The 21,852-nt window shown below is 41.2% G+C and overlaps 1 protein-coding gene across 1 annotated transcript; it reads right to left on the minus strand.

Annotated features, from left to right (window-relative positions):
- Nucleotides 1-2,651: 2,651 nt before the first annotated feature.
- Nucleotides 2,652-21,616, minus strand: SNW1 (SNW domain containing 1). The gene is made up of 14 exons (XM_062636160.1): nt 21,467-21,616; nt 20,151-20,304; nt 17,824-17,985; nt 10,847-10,942; nt 10,648-10,754; nt 9,734-9,838; nt 9,571-9,640; nt 8,758-8,823; nt 7,346-7,462; nt 6,861-7,002; nt 5,583-5,679; nt 4,667-4,784; nt 3,484-3,647; nt 2,652-3,405 (listed from the first exon to the last, which is right to left on the minus strand). The coding sequence occupies exons 1-14, from the start codon at nt 21,478-21,480 to the stop codon at nt 3,201-3,203; spliced, it is 1,617 nt and encodes a 538-aa protein (XP_062492144.1). The 5' UTR covers nt 21,481-21,616; the 3' UTR covers nt 2,652-3,200.
- Between the last annotated feature and the right edge of the window lie 236 nt (nt 21,617-21,852).

Genomic DNA, 21,852 nt, shown 5'->3' on the forward strand with positions numbered 1-21,852 from the left:
CACTTCCAAAGGCCCAGGACAGATCTGTCCCTTCATTAAGGGTGGCAGTTTACTATAAACCTGCCTCCACCGCTGATTCAGGCTGAACTGATGCACGTATGTTTTTATTCAGCAGTTACCTTAGGAGTGTTAAAACTACCACAGATACAAAAATCTGCTGCCAGTGTAAGAGACACTAATTAAGACATCCCTGGGATACTGCAATTGGGTAGTGTGACTGCAGGGTGGAAACTGCACGAGTGTTTGTAAGTGCCTGATGATCAGAGCAGCAGAGCTGGTGTGACCTCTGATGGGAATCAGCTGGGATAAAAGGCATTTTGTAGACCTGGCCTTTCTCCAGCATCTCCTCAGTATTGACAACTGTCTTTTACAACTGGCAAGTGATCCTTAAAAATAACTTTAGTCTTTTCAGTGCAGTTAGTGCTTGTCATCTCAGATTGCAGCCTTCTTTCCTGGGATCTTAAGAAGCTGCTTTGTCTTGCTGAATGCTTTTCGAGTACTGTGGCAGGCTTATTTTAAAATCATACAGCCATTTAAATGTCAGTTCTGTTGTGACTGGCTTAATAGTAGGTAACAACTGCAGTTTGAAACAACCGGCTATGTGTTAGTCAAGTCTTCAGCTATAACTTAAATTTATCATTGCTGGACTCAAAAATTGACAAGAGAGGGATGCAGAACAGCCTCTCCTTGCCAGGCCTCTGCATGCTGTCAATGACAGTAAATGTCTTATCACGTGAAAAAGGCTTGTGAAACAGCAAGTGTGCTGATTTCTGGGATAATTTCTGAATCCTTACATTGAATATTGTAGAAAGTTGTTAACAGCCTGCATGAATACTTGCTGTAGTAATTGGGATTTTTTTAACTGGTAACTAGGACAGAGATACAGGCTTCCACAAACGTTACTGCTGGATTAAATTCTCGACCCCAAAAGAAGCTCAGAATGTGTTTCAGAAGGACTGCCACATACTTGAAGGTGCCAAGGTAATCTGCTAATTCCTTGAATGAAGTAATGAAGTAGTGAATTGAGCTCTTAAAGTCCGCCTTTTGTTGGACACAGTAGCATCAAAATACTGCTGTGTTTAAGTGTGATGAAGCATTTTGCCACTTAGTGTGCTTTTAGTGTTTTTTCAAACCATTAACACTTTTGTTCATTCTCCCCTCAATTTAGCTGAGAGTCTGAGCTCATCTAGGTATCAGAGATTACATACCAGAGATCAAGATTCCCTGCTATGCTGAGTTAAAGGAATATGAATGCAGTAGAACTGTGCAGGAACTGCCACACAGCTAGTTAGTGTTTGTAGACAGGTTTTTGCAGGTGGATTCCAACATTCAGTGTGGATGTTGGGTGGCAGGGGGAAGATGACAGAAAACATAAAGCTTTGAACTTCTGTGGTTTTAATTCTTCTTCAGCTGTCATTTCATAGAGGAAAAGTCATGTGCCTGCTTTCATATGTTGAAGATAAATACATGACACTTTGGCAATCTCAGTGCACTAGTGTATGGCATTAAGAGACAGCGTACACCATCTGTTAAAAGCCTTTGGTCTAGTACCCATGCAAAGGTGTCTTGTCATTGACTGGTCCGTTAGAGCCAGACAACTCCTCTAGCTTCACTGCAGCACAGCAATGGCTGTTGCACTGCTTTCCAAACACACAGCGTGCAGTGGTGCTGACAGGTGAGGATGAGAGGAAAGTTCATGTCTTTGAACAATTAGTAAGAATTCTTAAATATCCTTCTGACAACTCACATCTCCTTTGGAAGCTTTCAATGTTAGGGGAGGATAAGAGTAAAATGAATTGGCAAGAGTGATGCACTGTGTAGATTCTGATAAAGTATTTTGCTTGACATTGTTCATACTAGTGCAGGAGTCTTCACTGGTTGCAGTTACTTCAGTACCTGTTACTAAGAGCTGACCTGAGAGTTACAACTGTGGTGCAAAAATGGAAGCAGAAATTAGGGAGGGGTTTTCCAACTTCAGTCTTGAGCTGCACCAAGCCAGGCACTAGCCTGACTGCTTAAGTTGGGCTGAAAGTAATGAGGATGTGATCTGTATGTGGTTATCACAGTAAGCATTATGGATAGGTTAGATGAGTATCTAATGTCAGTTTATTGGAAATCACTTTGCTGGGTTTTATTCTTGAAGCTGTAAGATGCCACATTCACTTAACTACCTAAACATTGAGGTGTATACTCTCACAAGAGGTACAACAGCTAAGAGGCTTCTTTCTAGCAAAATAAAAATCAGAAGGCAAGCAGTAGTTAGCCTTCTTCACGTCCTCAAAATACGGGCTTCTCTAGAAGAAAATAAATGAGCACTTCTCCCACTTTGTTCTAAGCTAGGTTTAGACAGTTACCTTCTATTAGTTCCACTTGAAAGCACAAGCTTTTAAGAAGCTTTTGCTGATACAACTAGCAATTGCTGTGCAAATTACATTCAGCTTTCGTGTCAGGAGCTTAGTATTTGTGGTTCTGGCTGATGAAACTGAACCAGTTATAAACCCATCTTCTGCTTTCCATATGAATGTTTTAGAAGATCAGAAATGAAAAATACTAAGCCTTCTTGCCAAGCTAATTCGTATACTTGCTATTGTTTTTCAGCTCACTCTCAGACTGCAGTCCCGTAGAAGACACAGTCAAAGAAAGAGTCAGGATGACTGAACGGTGGAAGGAGGCTTTATTTCACTAAATGTAAGGAAACTAAAATAAAGATTAGTGAGAAACTATGAATATTTGTTTTAAAACAGAATCCAGCTGTTTCCCCTCCTTGTTCAAATAAATTGTGTATCGCCACGCTAGAGAAACACTATATCATAAACTGCCTACCATCCATTACAGCATAAGACAGTAATTATATACAGATGAAGTAAAAGCTTTAGCTACCTATAAAAACTAAAGCTGTAGGAAGGGGCTACATTCTTACCCTGAGATGCTGGGCAACAGGGAATCGGTGAAGCCAGAATGCTTCCTAAAGCATAATTCCCCTGTGAAATGTTTCAAAGTGGTCTCCATGCCTCCATTCCCAAGGGGTAGCTGTCCTATGTAGAGAAGAATTTGTGTGTGTATATACATCCGCACAGCAAGGGTTGTGAACTGGGGGTTGCAACACCATTCCCCTATAAACCCCTGATTAAAAATGCCTTTTGGGTGAAGTCCAAGTTTGTATGTAGTCCATTTCTCTACCTCTCAAGGAACAACGGCATTCAGTCCTTCCTCCTCTTTTTGCTCTCATGCTCATGTTCTTTAGGGCGGCTGCTATCTGATGGCCGTTTAGATCCACCATGTTGCTTAGCTTCTTCCAAAAACTTGTCCAAACCAAAGGGATCCTCCTCAAATTGAACTGGCCCATCTCTGCCCCTTCCTCTGGCATTACGATCAGAGTTAGAAAACTCCTTGTCAGGAACAAACCTGCAGGAGAAGTGGTGAAAGTCGGCTGACTGACTTCAGAGTACTAATCAAGAGTATTTCTTAACTTTATTTTCTTACCTGTTGGTTTTTATTCGAGCCTCTAGATCATCACCATATATGTCCTTATCCACATTTTTACTGGGCCTGTAGATGTTTTGGGCCATATCCTTGCCACTTCTCCAAGGCTGGTCATAAACATTATAAATTTCATCCTCTCCACCAGCAAAGCCACTGTCCATACCCTGCGAAGAAAGAACAGCAGTATGACACAAATGGGTCTGAAAAACTTAGCTACTTTAACATCAAGATACACTGGTGGGGTCTTACAGATACACAAAGATGGTACTGTGTGATTTACCATCCATTCAAATGAGTTCAAGCACTTCATCAGGGTATAAGTGATTTTGGGCCTGGGATTAAGTCCAAAGAACATGATACAATCATTCCAAGCCTCAGTCAGGGCCAATTCTACTCTTGCAGAAAGCAACAGGGAGCATTACAGGCCATTTGTATTTCAGATTAATGGATCATTTAAGTCTGCCCTGCAAGTACAGCTGCCTATAAGAGCCAAGTGCAACCATACAGAAATGTGTAGTATTCAGAATTTCTGGAAAACATGATTTAAGCTGATTGATCCAAATCACAGAGAGGCTTGTGTGAACTGTGAAAGCAGAAGTGCCTGCTTGTTCACTTTTGATTCATCAGCTTTCCCTTCTGCCTGCAAGTTTTTCACTGGAGACATGAAAGAGAATGATTGACAAACTGCAGGTCTATTCAGGGACTTTCTGAAGCCTAATCTGCTTTTTCATCTCTGAATAGTACAAGGTTCAGGGAAAATAAACGTTGCTGTTAACTATTTATATCTTCAGAAGGATTTTTAACATAAGTATTAATGGGAACAGAATGCATTTACTTGCTTCTCTCTGACAGCAGATTTCCCTCAGTCAGTACATTTGTACAAAAGAAAATGAGGTCACTGCAGCTTGAAGGCAAAATACTTCCTTTCTCCCCACTCCCCGGTGGGAAAAACCACAACAAAAAACTTTAATTCAGTCATACATTCAGAATACTCCATTTCTGTTGCATCAGCCATGGATAAAGGAGAGCAACAGATTCCTAACCAGTTATATAGAGACTTCTTTCAGAGCATATCCACACCAACCATGAGCACAGAGTCTCTTCAGTATTCTAGCCCTGCTCACTAAGGAAGGCTGAGCATGTTCTCACATGAAACCACACAGCTGTGAAAAGGTGTTTTTACCTTGCTCTGGTTGAACAGCCTCTGGTCATACTGGATTTCATTGGAGGGCCTGGGGTTGGGTATCCCCAGGGCAATAACTTCACTGATATCTCTGTTCTCATTTCTCTGCAGTTTTGACCTGAATTAAAAAATTTAGGTTTCATTAGGTCAGTAAACTCTGTCTGTTGACACACTCAACTGCAGCCTGATCCTGTGGTACTTGCTAACAGTTTGCCTCAGAAGCCAGGTTTTGACTGTTGCCCCTCCTCACTAGGTAACATTTAAAATCTGTCTCCTGGCAAAGGAAACATTTAGGGAAGTTATGTTCAGCTGGGCATGACATTTAAATTTGCTTTCCACTATCTACAATTTACATCAAGCTGACTTGGTCTAAAATGTCATATTTATTTTTTGCAAGAACCAGTGTAATTATGTTCTGGGAAGGCTGAGCAATCTCAACTGTAAGATACTGGAGACTGTAAGCCTCCAGAAACCATTTGTGCTTGGAAATCTTACTGGCCTGGGCAAACAAGATAGGTCAGCTTAAACTCATAAATCCAAGCTCGCTTCAAGTGAAGAGCTTCCAGAAACAAAGCTGCTAATGAGACCCTGGTCTCACTGAAGTTATAGGATCAAGGTTTCAACCTTTGCTGTCAAGGTTAATTAAACTTGAATATACTGAAGTTCTGCTAAAGGAAAAAAACCACCTCTCCTTCCCCACATCTGGAAAACTCTAAATTTAGAAGCAAGTACTGCAGCACACTAACACAGTGATGCAGTTCATACAGGGGCCAAACAGCCCTTCATACCAGTGAGTAACTCCACAAGGTAAAATTCAGGCACTCACACCAAGCAAAAGCACAGCCAGTGCAGTGGCTTCCCTAGAGGGGAAGCCAGAGACCAGAACAGAATAAAGCAGCTTTCTTCTGTTACTCACCTTTTGTCAGGGGCTGCCCTGGAAAGATTTCTGTCATGCTGTCTCTCTTTGCGCCGGTCATGTCTGATTTCATCTCTTTCTCTAGCTTCTCCATCCTCTGAACAAACACAAGATTGCTCGTTATACACAAATATTTGAAGTTTGAATTAACTCTGCCACAGACACTGGCACAGTGGGTCAGTTCAGAACTCTTCTACAGAATGTAAATGACCTTTAGCACTGTCTAAAATGTTACTTTTTCACTGGACTGAACACATGCAAAATCGCAGCCTTCTTGTGCCACAAGCAATTAGCTGTCCTTGACAAAAGAGTTAAAGCAGACATATCCAACAGCTATGTTTTGGCAACTATCAAGAGCTGAGAATACTTGGCCATCCTACAGATCATCATATCGTACTTTAAAGTGTAAAAATACAGTTCAAGCACACAGGCATCTAAGTGCTTTGTGGAACACTGTGACTCAGAGAATCACTTGGGTCAGAAGGGAGTCTCTAGTTCAACCTCCTGCTCAAAGCAGGATCAATGCTGGATTCAAACCAAGCTGCTCATGTCTTTTCCCACTCAGGTGGGTAAAAGCTTCAAGGATACAGAGTGACAGCCTCCCTTGGCAACCTGTTCCACTGCTGCTTGTCCTCATGGTAAAAGTTTTCTCCTCACATGGCAGCTGGACCCTCCTGCTTCAACTTTTGACTACTGTCTCATTCTTAGTGAAGAGCCCTGATGATCTCCTTGTAGACAGGGGAAAGCTCCAATTTGGTGCTCCCAAACCCACACCTTCTGGCAGAACAAGCTTCATTCTCTCCACATCTCCTGACTAGGCCATTCTGATGGCCCTCCACTGAACTCCAGCTTATCGAACCGTTGTTTGTACCTGGGACCTGTAACTGCACACACTATTCCAGAGACAATCTAACAGGTCACCAGTAAATTATTACTTCCCTTGACCTGGCACACTGCTCTTCTTCTGCAACAAGCTTTTTCTAAATAAAAAAACGATACTTTAGACTAGCTATGAAAGCTAGTACTTGCACTGATCCATTAACAACTGAAATTCTCAACAATGTCCAAACCTGCATACACCGACACGCTGCTGCGAGGTTCAAATCCAGATTCCATCAAACCAGCCAGTGAATTAACCAAATTCTCTAGCTGATCAAGTAAAGACATTAAGAACAAATGTCATGCTTTCAAATTACAGTTGATACTTAGGTATTATAAGTTCTCAGATTATTTCTCCAAACCCACACTCCACAGCATCTTAATAATAAAGAAACGTACCTTTTTCAACATGGGTTTTGATCCCTGCTCTTCTCTCCCTGGCTTTCTGAGCCATTTCTCGGAGCTTTTCCTCATGTTTCTCCTTTTCTTTCTGAGCCATCTTCCTCTCCACCTGGGCACGCATCTCTACTGCCTCACGAGCCTGCACAAACACGACAAAGTTATAAAGGCAGGAAGCTAGCACCTGGGATGCAAGCAGATCTTGTGTCATGGATTTAGCCAGCAAAGAGGGCAGGAATCAAGCCACAAAGAGGAAATTCAAACCCAGACAGCCACAACAGACAGAGCTGAGAAACAAGACCCGTGATCTCCAACAGTTTCCCCCACACTGAGCCAAAGATAATGGGGATAACACTTTTATGTCTTAAGTTAGCCAAGAAGCAGGACAAATCAAAAAGCTTATTCACAATTGATTTTCCCAAGGAAATAAAACATAAAAAGAAGGTAAAACCACATGGAACAAAACATTTAAACAACAAACTGACCTTTCTGTCAGCTATATAGAGAGCCTCAGCAAGCTTGGCAAAGTTTTCATTAATATGAACAGTCTGCAATCCTCTGCCATCTGCAGCCAGACGTTTATCTAGTGGAATGGTGTAACCCTATAGTGGAAACAGAGACAGGGAATAACAGAAACTAACATTATTTGCAATAACAGACATTATCACATTTATTGTGTAAGAAAACAAAACCACACATCAAACAGCCCACCATTAATATGCCTCAATGGACCTCCTTCATATTTACTTCATACCACATAATTAATAAAAGTCATTCCAGAGGCTTTGCTCCAATTCCACATTTCCCCCAAATCTGAATCACAGTTTCCCTACAAGTCACATGTTAGTACAAACGACAGTTTTCAATCAGTATGTCCACTCTTTGCTTTGTGTTAACAACTACAAACAATACCTTTCCCAGTCTCTAAGCTATTTTATCATTTGTGATTGAAAACTCTACTCCCTAAACTGTTTTCATACCTGTTATGGGGTTAGCCTGATTCAAAATGAGAAATTATGGGGCAAGATTGCCAGCAGAAGAGGCACTAAATGCCAACTTGCTTTCAAAAGCTGAACCCAAATTTATTTATAGATGTTAATTTTAAGATTCTTTGGTGAGCTCTACAAAATTTTTTGCTTTGTTTTTAGCATCTGTAACCTAAAATTTCATCTACTAATTAGCATCAGCCCCAGTTGTACAGCTGTGTTGGGGTAGGAAAAAAAAGTAACATCCAAACATACAGCTTTTCCTTTCTCCATTTGAAGAGGATGCCTCATGACACCAGCTTGTTAAGTTTGAGAGCTGTTAGACCGGTTATGGCAGCAACTTAAAAGTTATCCCTTCTCTCTGAAAATAAACTTACCATCTGACAAAAATTGAAGGGACAGAACATACCTTCTCAAACAAGGAATAAAAATAGCTAAGCTAAGCAATGGAAATTAATTAGTGAAAGAATACAACACAGAGAACTCCTCAGAAATTTGGACTGCAGTATGAAGAAGAAACATGTTTGCTTCTCTATGGATTACCCTTTTTCAGTTTAAGTGGCTTTATTTTGTAAGCTCCAGAGATTTCCATTTCAGACTCCACACACTGTACTATGATGAGGATCTTAACTAATGCCATTTTTCTCCCTCTCAAAATACATAATCTCTCCCATGAAGTAACGTACTCTCAGGTCTATACTCCTGTACTATACTCTGCACTCAATCTGACAACCTGTATATGTCAAAGAGAAAAAAAACTGAGCTGTGAACGATGTGTTCTCCATGATGCATGCAGCCAGTTTACCTAACTCTACAGGTTTAAAACCAGTAATGTTCAAGCTTAGATCACTCACAGAAGTCTCCCAGCATGATGCAACATTAGAAAGATAAACTTATGACAGCTTAATTACCTTTGCGTTTTTCCAGTTTGAAATGCACGGAGGAATTTTCCACTCTTGCTGCTCTTTCACAGTCATCTGATTAAGAGAAGAAGCAAAGTCATCTTTAGATTTACAGCAAAAGGAAATACTGTTCTCTTTCGCAAAGGCAGCTAATGAAACTATTGAAATAAGTTAAGAGTACAAAGTTGAGGACACTGCTACAAACCCCCCAGCTCTTCTTAATAGCAATAAGATGTTCATTTCTGCTCTGTAACTTTGCTAACATCGCATGAAATCATGACAGCTTTCCAGCTATCCTCTTAAGACTTCCGTCACACAGGCCATAACTCCCAGTCAGCTTGTTAACTGATGAACCAACACTACACTCATCTCTCAGAAGGAGCTAATCTTCAGTAATGCAAGTTAGTGTTATTGAAGATCAGCTTGATAGCATTGTATAAAAGCAGCATCAGTGTACCAAGGCTGAAACCTCAGTCAACTCATCCCTGCCATGAAAACATCCAGCAACGTATCCCTACATAAAATATATGAGAAATCTACTCAACCTTTGACAGGTACGTGAGAACAGAGCTACTTGCACAATTGCCCCCACCAAAAAAAAAACCACCAAACCTCAAAACCAAACCCACAACCAGAAACTCCACAAACTAACCAACAATCCACAAACACATCCACAAACAACAGTCTGCACCAGGCACTAAGTTTATCACTTAACATCACACAAAACAGTAAGGAGAAGGTGCACAGAAATGAACTAGATCAAAGTAAAATTTGTGAACCCATCTAGAATTCAAAAATGAGAACAGCTATGGCATTTCATACCTTTCTACTAGGAGAGTGCATTACAGGTGCTGGAGGAGAAGGTGGTCCACGTGGAATCTTCTTGTTAATTCTGAACAATTAAGAAAACATTTACAATCACCATGTTGTAACAAAATACACTTCAGAATCTTCTATTTGCAGTGAACACATTTTGAATACTTACTTGAATCTTGGAGGCTCCATAGGGTCCTTCTGCATTTCCACCATCCGAATAACTCTCTGTTTTGCTCCAGAGTTGAATGCAACGCCTTGCTGGGATGGTGTGTACCTGAACAAAACCATCAAAGTGCTCAGTTCTCTGCATACAACTAGATATTCCTTGCCCACCTCTATTTTTACACTCAGGTCACTGCTCTAGCTGCATTTTCATCTTATCCACACCAGTTTTAAGACTTTCCACTACGAACAGGAGCAGGTAATTGTACAGAAATTACTAGGAGCAGGTAATTGTACAGAAGCTACTGGACTGAATGTAGAATGTATCTCCCCATATTCTTCTGTTTCAACCTGAATTCCAAAGAAGAACAAACTAACAGAGTACACACAGCATGTTACTGTACTCTTTACCTATGTCAGTGAATCCCTGGTGATTACTTACAAGTTATTAACAACCTCTTCAATTACTTTTTTCAGAATTCACCTCAGGCCAAATCTAACCCTGCCATGGAATTTTTCTGTGTTTGCAAGCAGAAAATCATCATAAATGAGTATCAGTCTCCTAGTAATTCCAATTCTTTCCAATTGCTCATTTTATATGAGGCAAGAACTTTGTTACGTGCCTTATCTCAGCTTGAGACTCCCAGTAACACCACTGTTTCCAGGGCTGCATCATTAATAGTGCTCCCTGACAAACCTATTTTGTTGCTAAACCAACCCTTCCATAAAGTGACACATATTTTAATACACTTCAAACTACATTATCGTTAGTGGGTTAATTTGAAATATGTAAGTCAGTTTCATATTACTTCCAGAAAACCAATTCAAAATGAACTTCTGTTCTCAGAAATACAAAGAACATCCCAGTTTCAACCAATTTTATATGCAACGACATCTTGCACACACCCCACCACTACATACCGAATGTACTGTGCAGGAGCTAGTTTGTCAGCTGCTCGAACTGGCATGGCTGCTGCAACTTTTTGGGAGACAGATTTCTCCAAAGCTGCTCTGGTTTTCTCTGTTATCTGAAGACAAAAGCACCACAGTACTTACTTCATCAAATGTTTAAGACAAACAATAGACCACCGAGGACTAGGCCCATCAGTGCATATAATACCTCTCTAATTGCCTCCTCATCCGGTCTTTGCAGCTCAGGATCATCCACATTCATGACCTCTTTTGGCACAAGATCTGTGTATTTGCTGTAAATAACCTGGAAGACATTATATTTTATTAGTGCTGGCGAATAGGAATAAATGTATGTATATTAAAGGAAACGTTTCAGACCTAGATTATACTTTAGATACTAATTAAAACTTGTATACAATTTTAAATGTATTATAATTACATATTCTTCAATGACTCCCATAAACCAACAATATACTCTGAACCCCATTTTACTGATGTAATAACTGAAGAAAAGAAGCAATTTGATTAACTATACATCACTCTCAGAGCTGGGATTAGACACCAGTTTCCTGCTTCCCTTTCTTACTCTTTTCCTTTTTCAGGGTCCCCAAGATAGATACAAACAAAAAAATACCACATTTGTACTTCTGTTTTCAAGGATTAAGAATACGATACAAGTCTTCAGCACCTAGCTTTTTCATTGTATGTTCTTAAAACAAAAAAAAAAACAAAACCAAACAACCCCACTTGAGAAATCTATCTTTGACACTTTCCCTTATATAGGGACTTCAGTCTTCATACAACAGGCAGCTAGCTGGTCAGTAGCTTTAAGCCTCAATTTTAAGTTCAGGGAAAGGACACTATTAGATGACTACAGGAAAAGAAAAATAATCTTATTAATGCTTCACATTTCTTCAACAAAATAACATCAAAAAGTCTTAGTTCAAATGGTTAAAAGTCATTACAACTATTATTTCAAGTTCATTACAGAGTGCATTTCCAACTATAAAACTGACATTTAGCCTCGGCATTAATTTGTCATACAAAAGCCACTGACTGCTTCCCAACCTTCACTCCTACAATTTTAATCCTTTGAATTAGTATCAATAATAACCCAGCTTCTCAGATCCTCAATGAAGGACATCTGAAGAGCAGCGTTCCTCTAAGGTAATTAACTCTAAGTCCAAGTCTTGCTGCATGAAGAACAAAGTACACTGAAAGAGCTCAGAGCATCCCAGAAGAAAAAGGAAAATAAGATTAAGTCTAAGAGGTGCTCTAAAAACTACAATACACTGAGGTACAAATGAACTACATGAACTATTGAAACCCTGAAGTATTGCATGCAAATGGCAAGCTGCATAACATAGATTAAACTAGCCTGAAAATATAAATTTGTTTCCATCAAAAACTTGATGCATTTGCATGTTTTGAGTCCTTTTTTGAGGTGATATAGGCAGGCAGATAAAGATGTTGCACTTGCTGTTTTTCTAGATATTTACCTTAACAGTAATGCTGAAACATTTTATTAATCTAAGATAAAGGGGAGACTGTTTGATACTGTAGTATGCCCATCCACTACCATTTATCACCTACCAAATTTAAAAGGAAGCTGTTTCAAATATTTCATTTTCATTGCTACTGAAAAGCAGAATCTTCTCCTATGCAGAAATTAAATGCTCAATTTTTGGTGCAGCTAAATGATTCCACCTCTGGTTGGGGCAGCCTTATCAGAAGCCATTAGAAATCTGCAAGGCACTGCCATCAGAAAGAGAACAACCTTACCTAACTGGTTGTCTAAGAAAATGTATCTCATGGTAGCATTTAGGCATCAATCACATTCAGGGTTTCACAAGACACCTGATGCATGCAAGTGACTTGACAGAAATTTCTTAATTTGTAACATATAAATTCCTCCCTTCAATATTTTATTCTGTATAACCACTGCAGTCCTGTACCATGCTCATCAATCTTACGTGTAAATCAAGAAGTTACTGCTAAGCATTGCAGAATTAATTCCTTTCTTGTCAAAGAACAGTTTCTCCATAGGAAGCATATAACATTTCAGTAGTCACCACAATTACCTGCCTCTAAGTCTGGCACACACACCAGGGGAAAAAAAATTGATGATGAGCTATCAAACCAAGCCCTGCTACAAAGGCAAACACATTATAAAAATTTTATAAAACACTTTTGATCAGTTATATTCATGTTCTCTTGACCTGCTCCACTGCTGTGACATGAGCTCCTTCAACAATTGAACTACTCTCTTGTAAATATTTCAACTGAGTTTACAATCTGGATTAAAAACTATAGGTAAGATTCATTTATTTATTTTTTTTTTTTCCTCCTTTAACATCTAAGCCAAAGCCTTGGGCCACAAAAAAGAAATCCAACTTCTGCACAGAAAAATCATCCTTTCTGTAAAAAAGAATTACTGGAGCTAATAGTTCCATTCCTTGATTTCACTCTCTTCTGTCTTAATAAAAAACACAGGAAGCAATCGTGTGTCCTTATTTTCCTAACAGAGGGACAGGGCATCAATCTTGCAAAAAATATATCAATATTGATGCATTATTTTAGCCTGGCTTTTAGTAATGTGAATAGAGAAAGTATTGGAGGAATCTATAGCAACACAAGAGCTAACCACATAGCTGTGCTGGAAATCCTTCATCTGGACAACCAGATGGAACTCCATCTTTGGATCCATACGGTCACGCATTCAGATTTGTCAATGTTATCCAGCATTTTATGTTTAGCAGACTTTCTGCCAGCCCCAAACACGAGGCTTGTCACACTATCTCATTCCTGTCAGCATTTTTCAAGTTAAATTCTCTGAAGCAACTATTTTCTAAATATGTAAGGGACCAGATGCAACAGAGATGAACCACTGCAATAGTACAAACTGCTGACAAGCCATCTAGATAGAGGGACCAGGTGATGGAACTGCTGCCTCTACAAGAAGGAAGAATACTAAATTCAACTTTGAAAATCATTAAGCTGTAGCAAAACCAAAAATTTGCTTCTTAACTCAGACCAAACCAGTAGCTCATACAATAGGATCATAAACCCCATCTCGTTTCTGGCAGGCTGCTAAGTACCTGTTTCTCTTAGCTCTAGGTATTAAGATTGAAGAAATATCTGAATTACGACTGCAGCTCTCAGGATGGTAAAACTTCTCTATGTAATCCTACTGACACTCTACTATTAGAGGTTCTCTCTTACAAGAAATATCACACATTATTCAAGTCAACACAGATCTCTGAAGAACTGCTCTCTATGACACATCTGCCAATATCTTCTCCTGCAAAACAGATCAAGCAATAGAAGTTCTGCTTCTTTCAGTGAAATTGTTTCAAATATCTAAATTTCCCCGTTTTACCTCCCCTTGAATCACAATACTTAATGTCTCGGCATTTTCATCCAGCTGCATGCAACCAGAACCAAGTTGACCAAGCTCAGATTTATGAAACCCTAATTCCAGTTCTACAGAGCCCAGTTTTGGAAAAGCCACACATCTCTTCCATACAGAAGAAGTATGGCTACCAAATAAGAATACTACTGCTTCTTTATAGATGCCATATGGGAAGTTAATGAATGCTGGTACACATCTTCATGAATCAAAAAATGTTAATGTCTTAAATTTAACTCCACTTATTCTAACTATTTTCCTAACTCAGAACTAAATAAGGCATAGAAAAAGACTAGTCATTTTTGCCTGAAGTCTATTATAATTTCTAGTTCCTTTTCAAATATAATTAGATCCCAATCTGAACAGTTCTATTATTTGCAAATTAAATCTGATCCTACAAGTAAGTAAAGATGCATTTGACAAGCTGTAAAAATAAGGGTTTAACGACACTGCTTTTTTTTTTCCTTCTGATTTGCCCTACAGCTTCCCCAAAAATCAGTCTCATTATTACTTCTTGTCTATTTATCTGCTCCAAATTAGTTTTTATGCTTTGGGAAAAGTCATATTTCTATTTAGTTATCAAGTGTCAAACACTCAGTCACAAAATTATTTAAATGTAATTAATTTTTCAGCACCTTCCTCTTGACAAATTCAAGACACTATGTAAAGTGTGACTGAACCCCAGCGGAAGTCCCATCAATAAAAGCATTGCCACTACTGCTGTTTCTGTTCAGTTTGACTACATTCTACCACATTTACAGCATGGAGACTGATACGAATTCATTTTTTTCAAAGTAACTTATGATGCACAGGATAGGGATATACAAGATGCGACACTCAGAATCATAGAATAGTTAGGGTTGGAAAGGACCTTAAGATTAACTAGTTCCAACCCCCCTGCCACGGGCAGGGACAGCTCACACTAAGCCATGTCACCCAAGGCTCTGTCCAGCCTGGCCTTGAACAGCGACAGGGATGGAGCATTCACAGCTTTTCTGGGCAACCCATTCCAGTGCCTCACCACCCTTACAGTAAAGAATTTCTTCCTTATATCCAATCTAAACTTCCCCTGTTTAAGGTTTGAACCCATTACCCCTTGTCATGTCAATGTCCAGCTGGAGACCAGTAACGAGTGGTGTCCCTCAGGGATCAGTGTTGGGACCGGTCTTGTTGAACATCTTTGTCACTGACATGGACAGTGGGACTGAGTGTGCCCTCAGCAAGTTTGCCGATGACACCAAGCTGTGTGGTTCGGTTGATATGCTGGAGGGAAGGAATGCCATCCAGAGGGACCTTGACACACTTGTGAGGTGGGCTGATGCCAACCTCATGAAGTTTAACCATGACAAGTGCAAGGTCCTACACCTGGGTCAGAGCAATCCCAGGCACAGCTACAGGTTGGGCAAAGAAGAGATTCAGAGCAGCCCTGCAGAGAAGGACTTGGGGGTGCTGGTCAATGAGAAAATGAACATGAGCCGGCAGTGTGCGCTTGCAGCCCAGAAAGCCAACCGTATCCTGGGCCGCATCAAAAGGAGCATGACCAGCAGGTCAAAGGAGGTGATCCTGCCCCTCTACTCTGCTCTCGTTGAGACCTCACCTGGAGTATTGGGTGCAGTTCTGGTGTCCTCAACATAAAAAACACATGGAACTGTTGGAACAAGTCCAGAGAAGGGCCACAAGGATGATCAGGGGACTGGAGCACCTCCCATATGAAGATAGGCTGAGAAAGCTGGGGCTGCTCAGCCTGGAGAAGAGAAGGCTGCATGGAGACCTCACAGCAGCCTTCCAGTATCTGAAGGGGGTCTATAGGGATGCTGGGGAGGCCTCTTCATTAGGGACTGTAGTGATAGGACAAGGGGTAACGGGTTAAAACTTAAACAGGGGAAGTTTAGATTGGATATAAGGAGGAAATTCTTTCCTGTTAGGGTGGTGAGGCACTGGAATGGGTTGTCCAGGGATACTGTGAATGCTCCATCCGTGGCGGTGTTCAAAGCCGGGTTGGATGAGGCCTTGGGTTATATGGTTTAGTGTGAGGTGTCCCTGCCCACGGCAGGGGGGTTGGAACTGGATGATCTTAATGTCCTTTCCAACCCTAACTATTCTATGATTCTATGATTCTACAGTTCCTAATGAATAGTCCATTCCCAGCATCCCTATAGGCCCCCTTCAGATACTGGAAGGCTGCTATGAGGTCTCTACGCAGCCTTCTCTTCTCCAGGCTGAACAGCCACAACTTTCTCAGCTTGTCTTCATACAGGAGGTGCTCCAGTCCGCTGATCATCCTCGTGGCCCTTCTCTGGACTTGTTCCAACAGTTCCATGTCCTTTTTATGTTGAGGACACCAGAACTGCACACAATACTCCAAGTGAGATCTCACGAGAGCAGAGTAGAGGTGCAGGATCACCTCCTTTGACCTGCTGGTCACGCTCCTTTTGATGCAGCCCAGGATACAGTTGGCTTTCTGGGCTGTGAGCGGACACTGCTGGCTCATGTTAAGTTTTTCATCTACCAATACCCCCAAGTCCTTCTCCACAGGGCAGAGACTTAACTACAAAATTCTACTGGCATTGTCTTTTTGCAACTTTGGCATCTGTAGGATTAATTTAAAACAATAAAAAAAATCAATTTGTTAAACCAGAAAGATTTCCCCTGATATTCTTAGACTGCTCACCCTATTTTTTTTAGTGTTTTGCTTATTTTGTTTGAGAGGTAAAGTTCACCCTTTGGCTTTGTTTCATAGGTTTTCCCCTTTGTTCATCTGCCGCAAGACTTGGGGCATACGACATACCGATAAGCTTTTCAAGGCACCCTAAATTACAGCAGAAGTCAAACTATGTTTAAAACAACTATTCATACCTATTAACTAAACCACCCTTTATAGTCAGCCCTCTTTTTAGATTTTCTTTGAGCTACCCTGTTTTTTACAGGAGATGCTTGCTGTAACAAGCAGCTGGTCATACAACTGGTTGAACCTCAGCAGTTTTCCAGCCTGCAACACAGGCTTAAAGGAATTAAATATTTACTGTAGTCTGCTTTGTTACATTTGAAAAGGCAGACACAAATACTCCCCTCAAAGTGGGCTTAGGAGACGAAAGTATCTGGTCTCCTACAATACTAGCTAGGACTTCAAAGTAAAGTGTCATCGCAAAGAGATGACAAAAGAAAGATTAAAGGTGGTTCCCATTAAACTTGATGAGAATCTTGCCATCACTGAACTTACCAGAAAAGTTTTGGAGTATATCCCCTGGAAATACTTTCTTCTGCAATTAAAAAAAAAAAAAACAACCAAAAAACAAAACCCCAAGAGTGTACAAAAAACAAAGCACCTAACAATACTGAAAACAGCCACAAACATCAAATGTTAAATTAGTAAGACACAAGGTGTAGTACTCTGAAAGCTGAACTGTGTTTTCTGTCTTCTTTTTTACTCCCTCTCTCTACATACTGAAATGAGGCTGCCTGTCGTAAGGCCTGTTTTCAGTTTCTTGCCTTCACTGGAAAGCTCTCTAACAAAACCTGCTAAGCTATCAAGTCAGTTTCGTGTAGAGACTCTTGCCATTTTTGCCTTGCCTTTTAATTACTTCTAATTATGTAACAGAGAAGATGACACAGTGATCCCAGTCAAAATCTCATGCCCATTAGAAATTATTCCAGTTATTCCATAACATGACACAATCCATTTGGTTAATAGCAGACCAATGAACTGAAGTGCATGCAATGTGCACATACAAGTTTTCCAGGTATACTACCAGTCTGTGTATTTGAAGAAATATTACCTTGTCCTTTGATTGTCCTTGTCGGGCAATTGCATCGTACTTTATTTTTCCTTCTGCATCCACCTGAATAGCCAAAGCATTGGACATTTTCTTCTTTCGGCCCATATCCAATGGATATTGTGCCACATGAATTTCTGGGAAAGCACCCCCATCTCCGAAATCCTACACGCAAGAAAAAGTAGTGAGTGACTGAAAAACAAAACCACGGCATAACATCTGCAGGGGTGGAAAATTCAACAAAAGAGTGGACTGATTTTAACTTACACGTGGTAAAAGACATCAAAGTGCACAGACATCTTGCAGTAATTATTCCTTGCACAGAGCAAATGCCTGTATCACTGACTAGAATGTGCAGGCACTGCTACACTACAGACAATACATGATTAAGTATTTAATTTACATGCAAGTTATTAATCAGAACTTCAAATATGTGCTTTCTACAATAAAGAAATCGTGGAAATACTAAAATTACAAGAGCAGCTTTTCTGATGAAAATTTCTACTGGTTATTTGCTGTTTTTCACACCATAATGAAGATGTTAAAAAAGCTTTCCATTGTTTTCAAAGCCCGTAACTCATAGTTTTACAATGGTACGAATGCCAAGCTATCCCGTTTCCTTATTGTGACGTGTGAATACACTGAAAACTGGCCCAGCACCCAACATCCTAATATTCTTAAAGTTTACTTCCTCTCTTGTTCAAAATGTTGCTGTAAAAGCATTTAATGAACAGGTAACCAAGGACCTCTTAAAGCAGACCATCCTGATTCACTAACACTGAAGATGCACAGAGAACTGGTACTATTCATAAAACAATTACAGGCTACAGTCTCAAATGCAGTTCTTCAGAGGATGCATTTGCTTAAACCAACATGAGCATTTCCCCCTCCCTCTGTTGGAATGGCACTGCTTATGTGGAGTCTCATAATGAACCAGATCAAAGAAGAATGGGTATAATGGGTAGACTGATCTTCTCCCATGCTCACCACATGAGCAAACAGTTAACACCACTGCAACTGACAGTGTGGACTGAGGCTGGAATGAACTAGCAGAACGCTTCCTTCCAATGAAGAACATGCTTGTGCCATCTTTTAGTGTTCACTGCAACACAGCTTCAGTTATTTAAAGTCTTCCACTGGGTGTCCCACCTTCAACAACTAGTTACAGAATCAACACTGAAGTTATCAGCCAGAACAGAAGTCAGTCATTCCTAATGTTTTTTTTGCATAACTCTTGATCTATGAAGAACAGATTTTGTTTTTTCCAACAATGACATTTCAGGATCACTGGACAAAAGTTATGCTTTGGAAACATCTACCACTCTGCATTTGGTTATGAGGCAGAAAGAAGTCCTTAACAGTCTTCCCTAGATGTGTATCACTTTGTGGCCCAGTGATGCTGGAAACTTTCTGAAAACCTTCACCACCTGACTGCTTAAGAAGTTCTTTTGCTAACATTTAGAAAGAAGTAGCACTAAAATATTACCTTTAGTAACCAACAGTGTAAGAAGGGGACCCTACACTGGGCATAATGAAGGCATAATTTTTAACATCATATACTTTATTAAATGCTACCCATATAAAATTGTTTTCTTTTAGGAAACCACTGTTTGAAGCTACCTTATCTATCCCTACCTATACCTTATCCCTGGCTTACAGGGGAAAAATGGAATTAAAATAGTTTTCTAATCAGAGCTATAGATCTGCATTTTCCTTTCTATCTTTTAACACTTCCAGTTTAAATTACGTTAAACTGGCAAGGATTACAGCTAAATACATCATCCAAAACCCTTTTGGCAGTGACATACTTAACAGTGAGTATCTGACAAATTTTTAAGTTCCCTTCCAACTCTTAATAATTTTCTCCCCCAATAGCAGCTTTTGTTACACTAAGAACAGAATACACAAGTGTTCTCTCCTCTGATGTAAACATGTTCAGTTATTCCAGATATTAACTGGAACATGTTTTTAACAAATAGAGGGACAATACAGATGCCTTTCTCAACAGGATCCTTGCATTCATAGATTGTACACTGAAAGGACTGTGGATCTATTTCCATATTACAACACAACAATCTCTGAAGGGAAGGATCCTTGTAACATCCTGTGTACCATCAAATATGTTTCAAGCAATCTGGTGAATTGGAACAACTTCCCTCAACCCAAGAAAATATATTGAGCTGTCTGGATGGAAATGCTGCACATGGTAAGGCTTTACACAACTCTGAGCTACACTCAAGATGCTCAGAATTTACTTCTACTGCAGAAAATACTCTTCTTTTTTCCCCCCCATGGAAACACACTACTATAAGGTGAATTTAAATAGCTACCTCTAGCACCCGTGGTATCCATCCCTTCCGGTAACCATATGGGGGAGGTTCTCTTCGCGATGAGACAAGAGCAGTTTGCCTGGATCTCTGAGCCCTTGCTCGTTCTTCTAGTTCTAGCTGATCTTGAGATAGCTGGGTTGGAGCTGGCAAAAAACTGTGTATTTGCAGACAGACACCAAAGAAAAGACAAACATAAAAAGTTAATTCATAATTTCACTCAGCGCCACTCAACTATGCTTCAACTTACTACTAAATTACTACTTTCTCTACAATCATGCCATGAAAATTATGAAACAATTTACAAAACTTGAGAATTCCACTCATAAACCTGAGGGCAGTAACTTCTGAGATTACAGAGGCAAAAGCAATGCATGCTCTCTCAGCATTCCATAAGGTTCCTATAAAAACTAATGCTGAACAGAATCATAGAATAGTTAGGGTTGGAAAGGACCTTAAGATCATCTACTTCCAACCCCCGTGACAGGGGCAGGGACAAATCCATCCATGTTCACATGATACTCGAACAGGAGTATGACAATACCCATTCTCCAACAAGAATGCCACATGCAACTCTGTACTGTTCCCATCACTACTGAGCACAAAAAGAACTCACGCCCCTAGTCCCAACGACTCCCCCTTCCTTCCTCTCAAGGCAAACACCAATAAAGAGATCTGTCAACAACACCCCCACTTAACTCCAGACAGCTCCTGGCCAAAGCCAAGAAGTCGAAACCCAGTTTCTTGACTTCCCGTTTTCGGCTCACCTAGACCACGGAGCCCTTTTACATGTTGATTAAGTAAGTGTCCACCTCGGAGAATGCCTACATTCCAGGGCAACCTCTAAGGCTGCACTCCTCAGCCTTGCGAGAGACGCAGCAGCTTGTAACAAAGACCTCTCGCCCTCACTCACGTACGGACACCTCCCAAAACCCCCACGGATGCCACCACTCCCACGCGGGGCGGAGGAGCTCCCTCTTCCCGCAGAGAACACGCGGAAGAGGCAGAACCCTGAACCATCAACGGCAGCGCTGAACACCCCCTCCCAGAGCAGACGAGAGCTGGCCAAAAAAGATCAGGGCAGGGCAGCTCCCCCCAGCCCCAGCCCCGGCCCCGGCCCGGCCCTCGTCGCTCTCCCCCCCAGCCCCGGCCCTGCCTCCTCTCCGGCCAGCGGATCCACTACCCAGAAGAGACAGCTTCCCTGCAGCGAACATCCCGAGCGCGGCCTCTCCCGTGGGCCAGGGCCTCGCACAGCGGCAGAAAACCGCAGACAAGCGAAGAAGAACAGCCGGCCAGGCCTGCCGGGCCTACAAACGTACCTGGTGAGCGCCATCTTACCGCCTCTGTCGTCTTCTCGGGAGCCAGGCCGCGGGGAAGGGTCACTAACAGCAGCTGCGCATGCGCCGAGCCCCTCAGCGCGTAATTGGCAGCTGTCTGCGTGATGGTGGTGCTCGTGCGGCGGGCCGCAAGGCCTTCTGGGAGATGTGGTTTCTCCGCGGCAGCATCGCAGATTGGCGTCGGTGCGCGGGTACCGGCTGTGCGCGGGGGACCTGCGGCCCGGCCCGAGATCAGCTCAGCGGGGCATTTGCCGCCTTCAGGGCGCAGAGTATCGTAGAGGATAGCAGTGCCCGGACGGGTGAGGCTCGGGGATGCTGCGGGGTGTACCGCAGCCCACCACGGACTGGATACCGGGCCCGCATCTGCC

Source organism: Pezoporus occidentalis, unplaced genomic scaffold (assembly GCF_034315485.1).
Source record: "Pezoporus occidentalis ecotype Australia unplaced genomic scaffold, CSIRO_AGI_Poc_V1 ctg47, whole genome shotgun sequence".
Lineage (NCBI taxonomy): Eukaryota > Metazoa > Chordata > Aves > Psittaciformes > Psittacidae > Pezoporus > Pezoporus occidentalis.

Bases quoted from the DNA above. Each gene is read 5' to 3' on its own strand.
- SNW1 (XM_062636160.1), bottom strand. The intron at 17,986-20,150 runs GTAGCTATTTAA...TCTTGCGTGTAG, and splicing joins GGATACCACGGGTGCTAGAG to GATTTCGGAGATGGGGGTGC. The intron at 4,785-5,582 runs GTGAGTAACAGA...TTTTTAATTCAG, and splicing joins AGGGCAGCCCCTGACAAAAG to GTCAAAACTGCAGAGAAATG.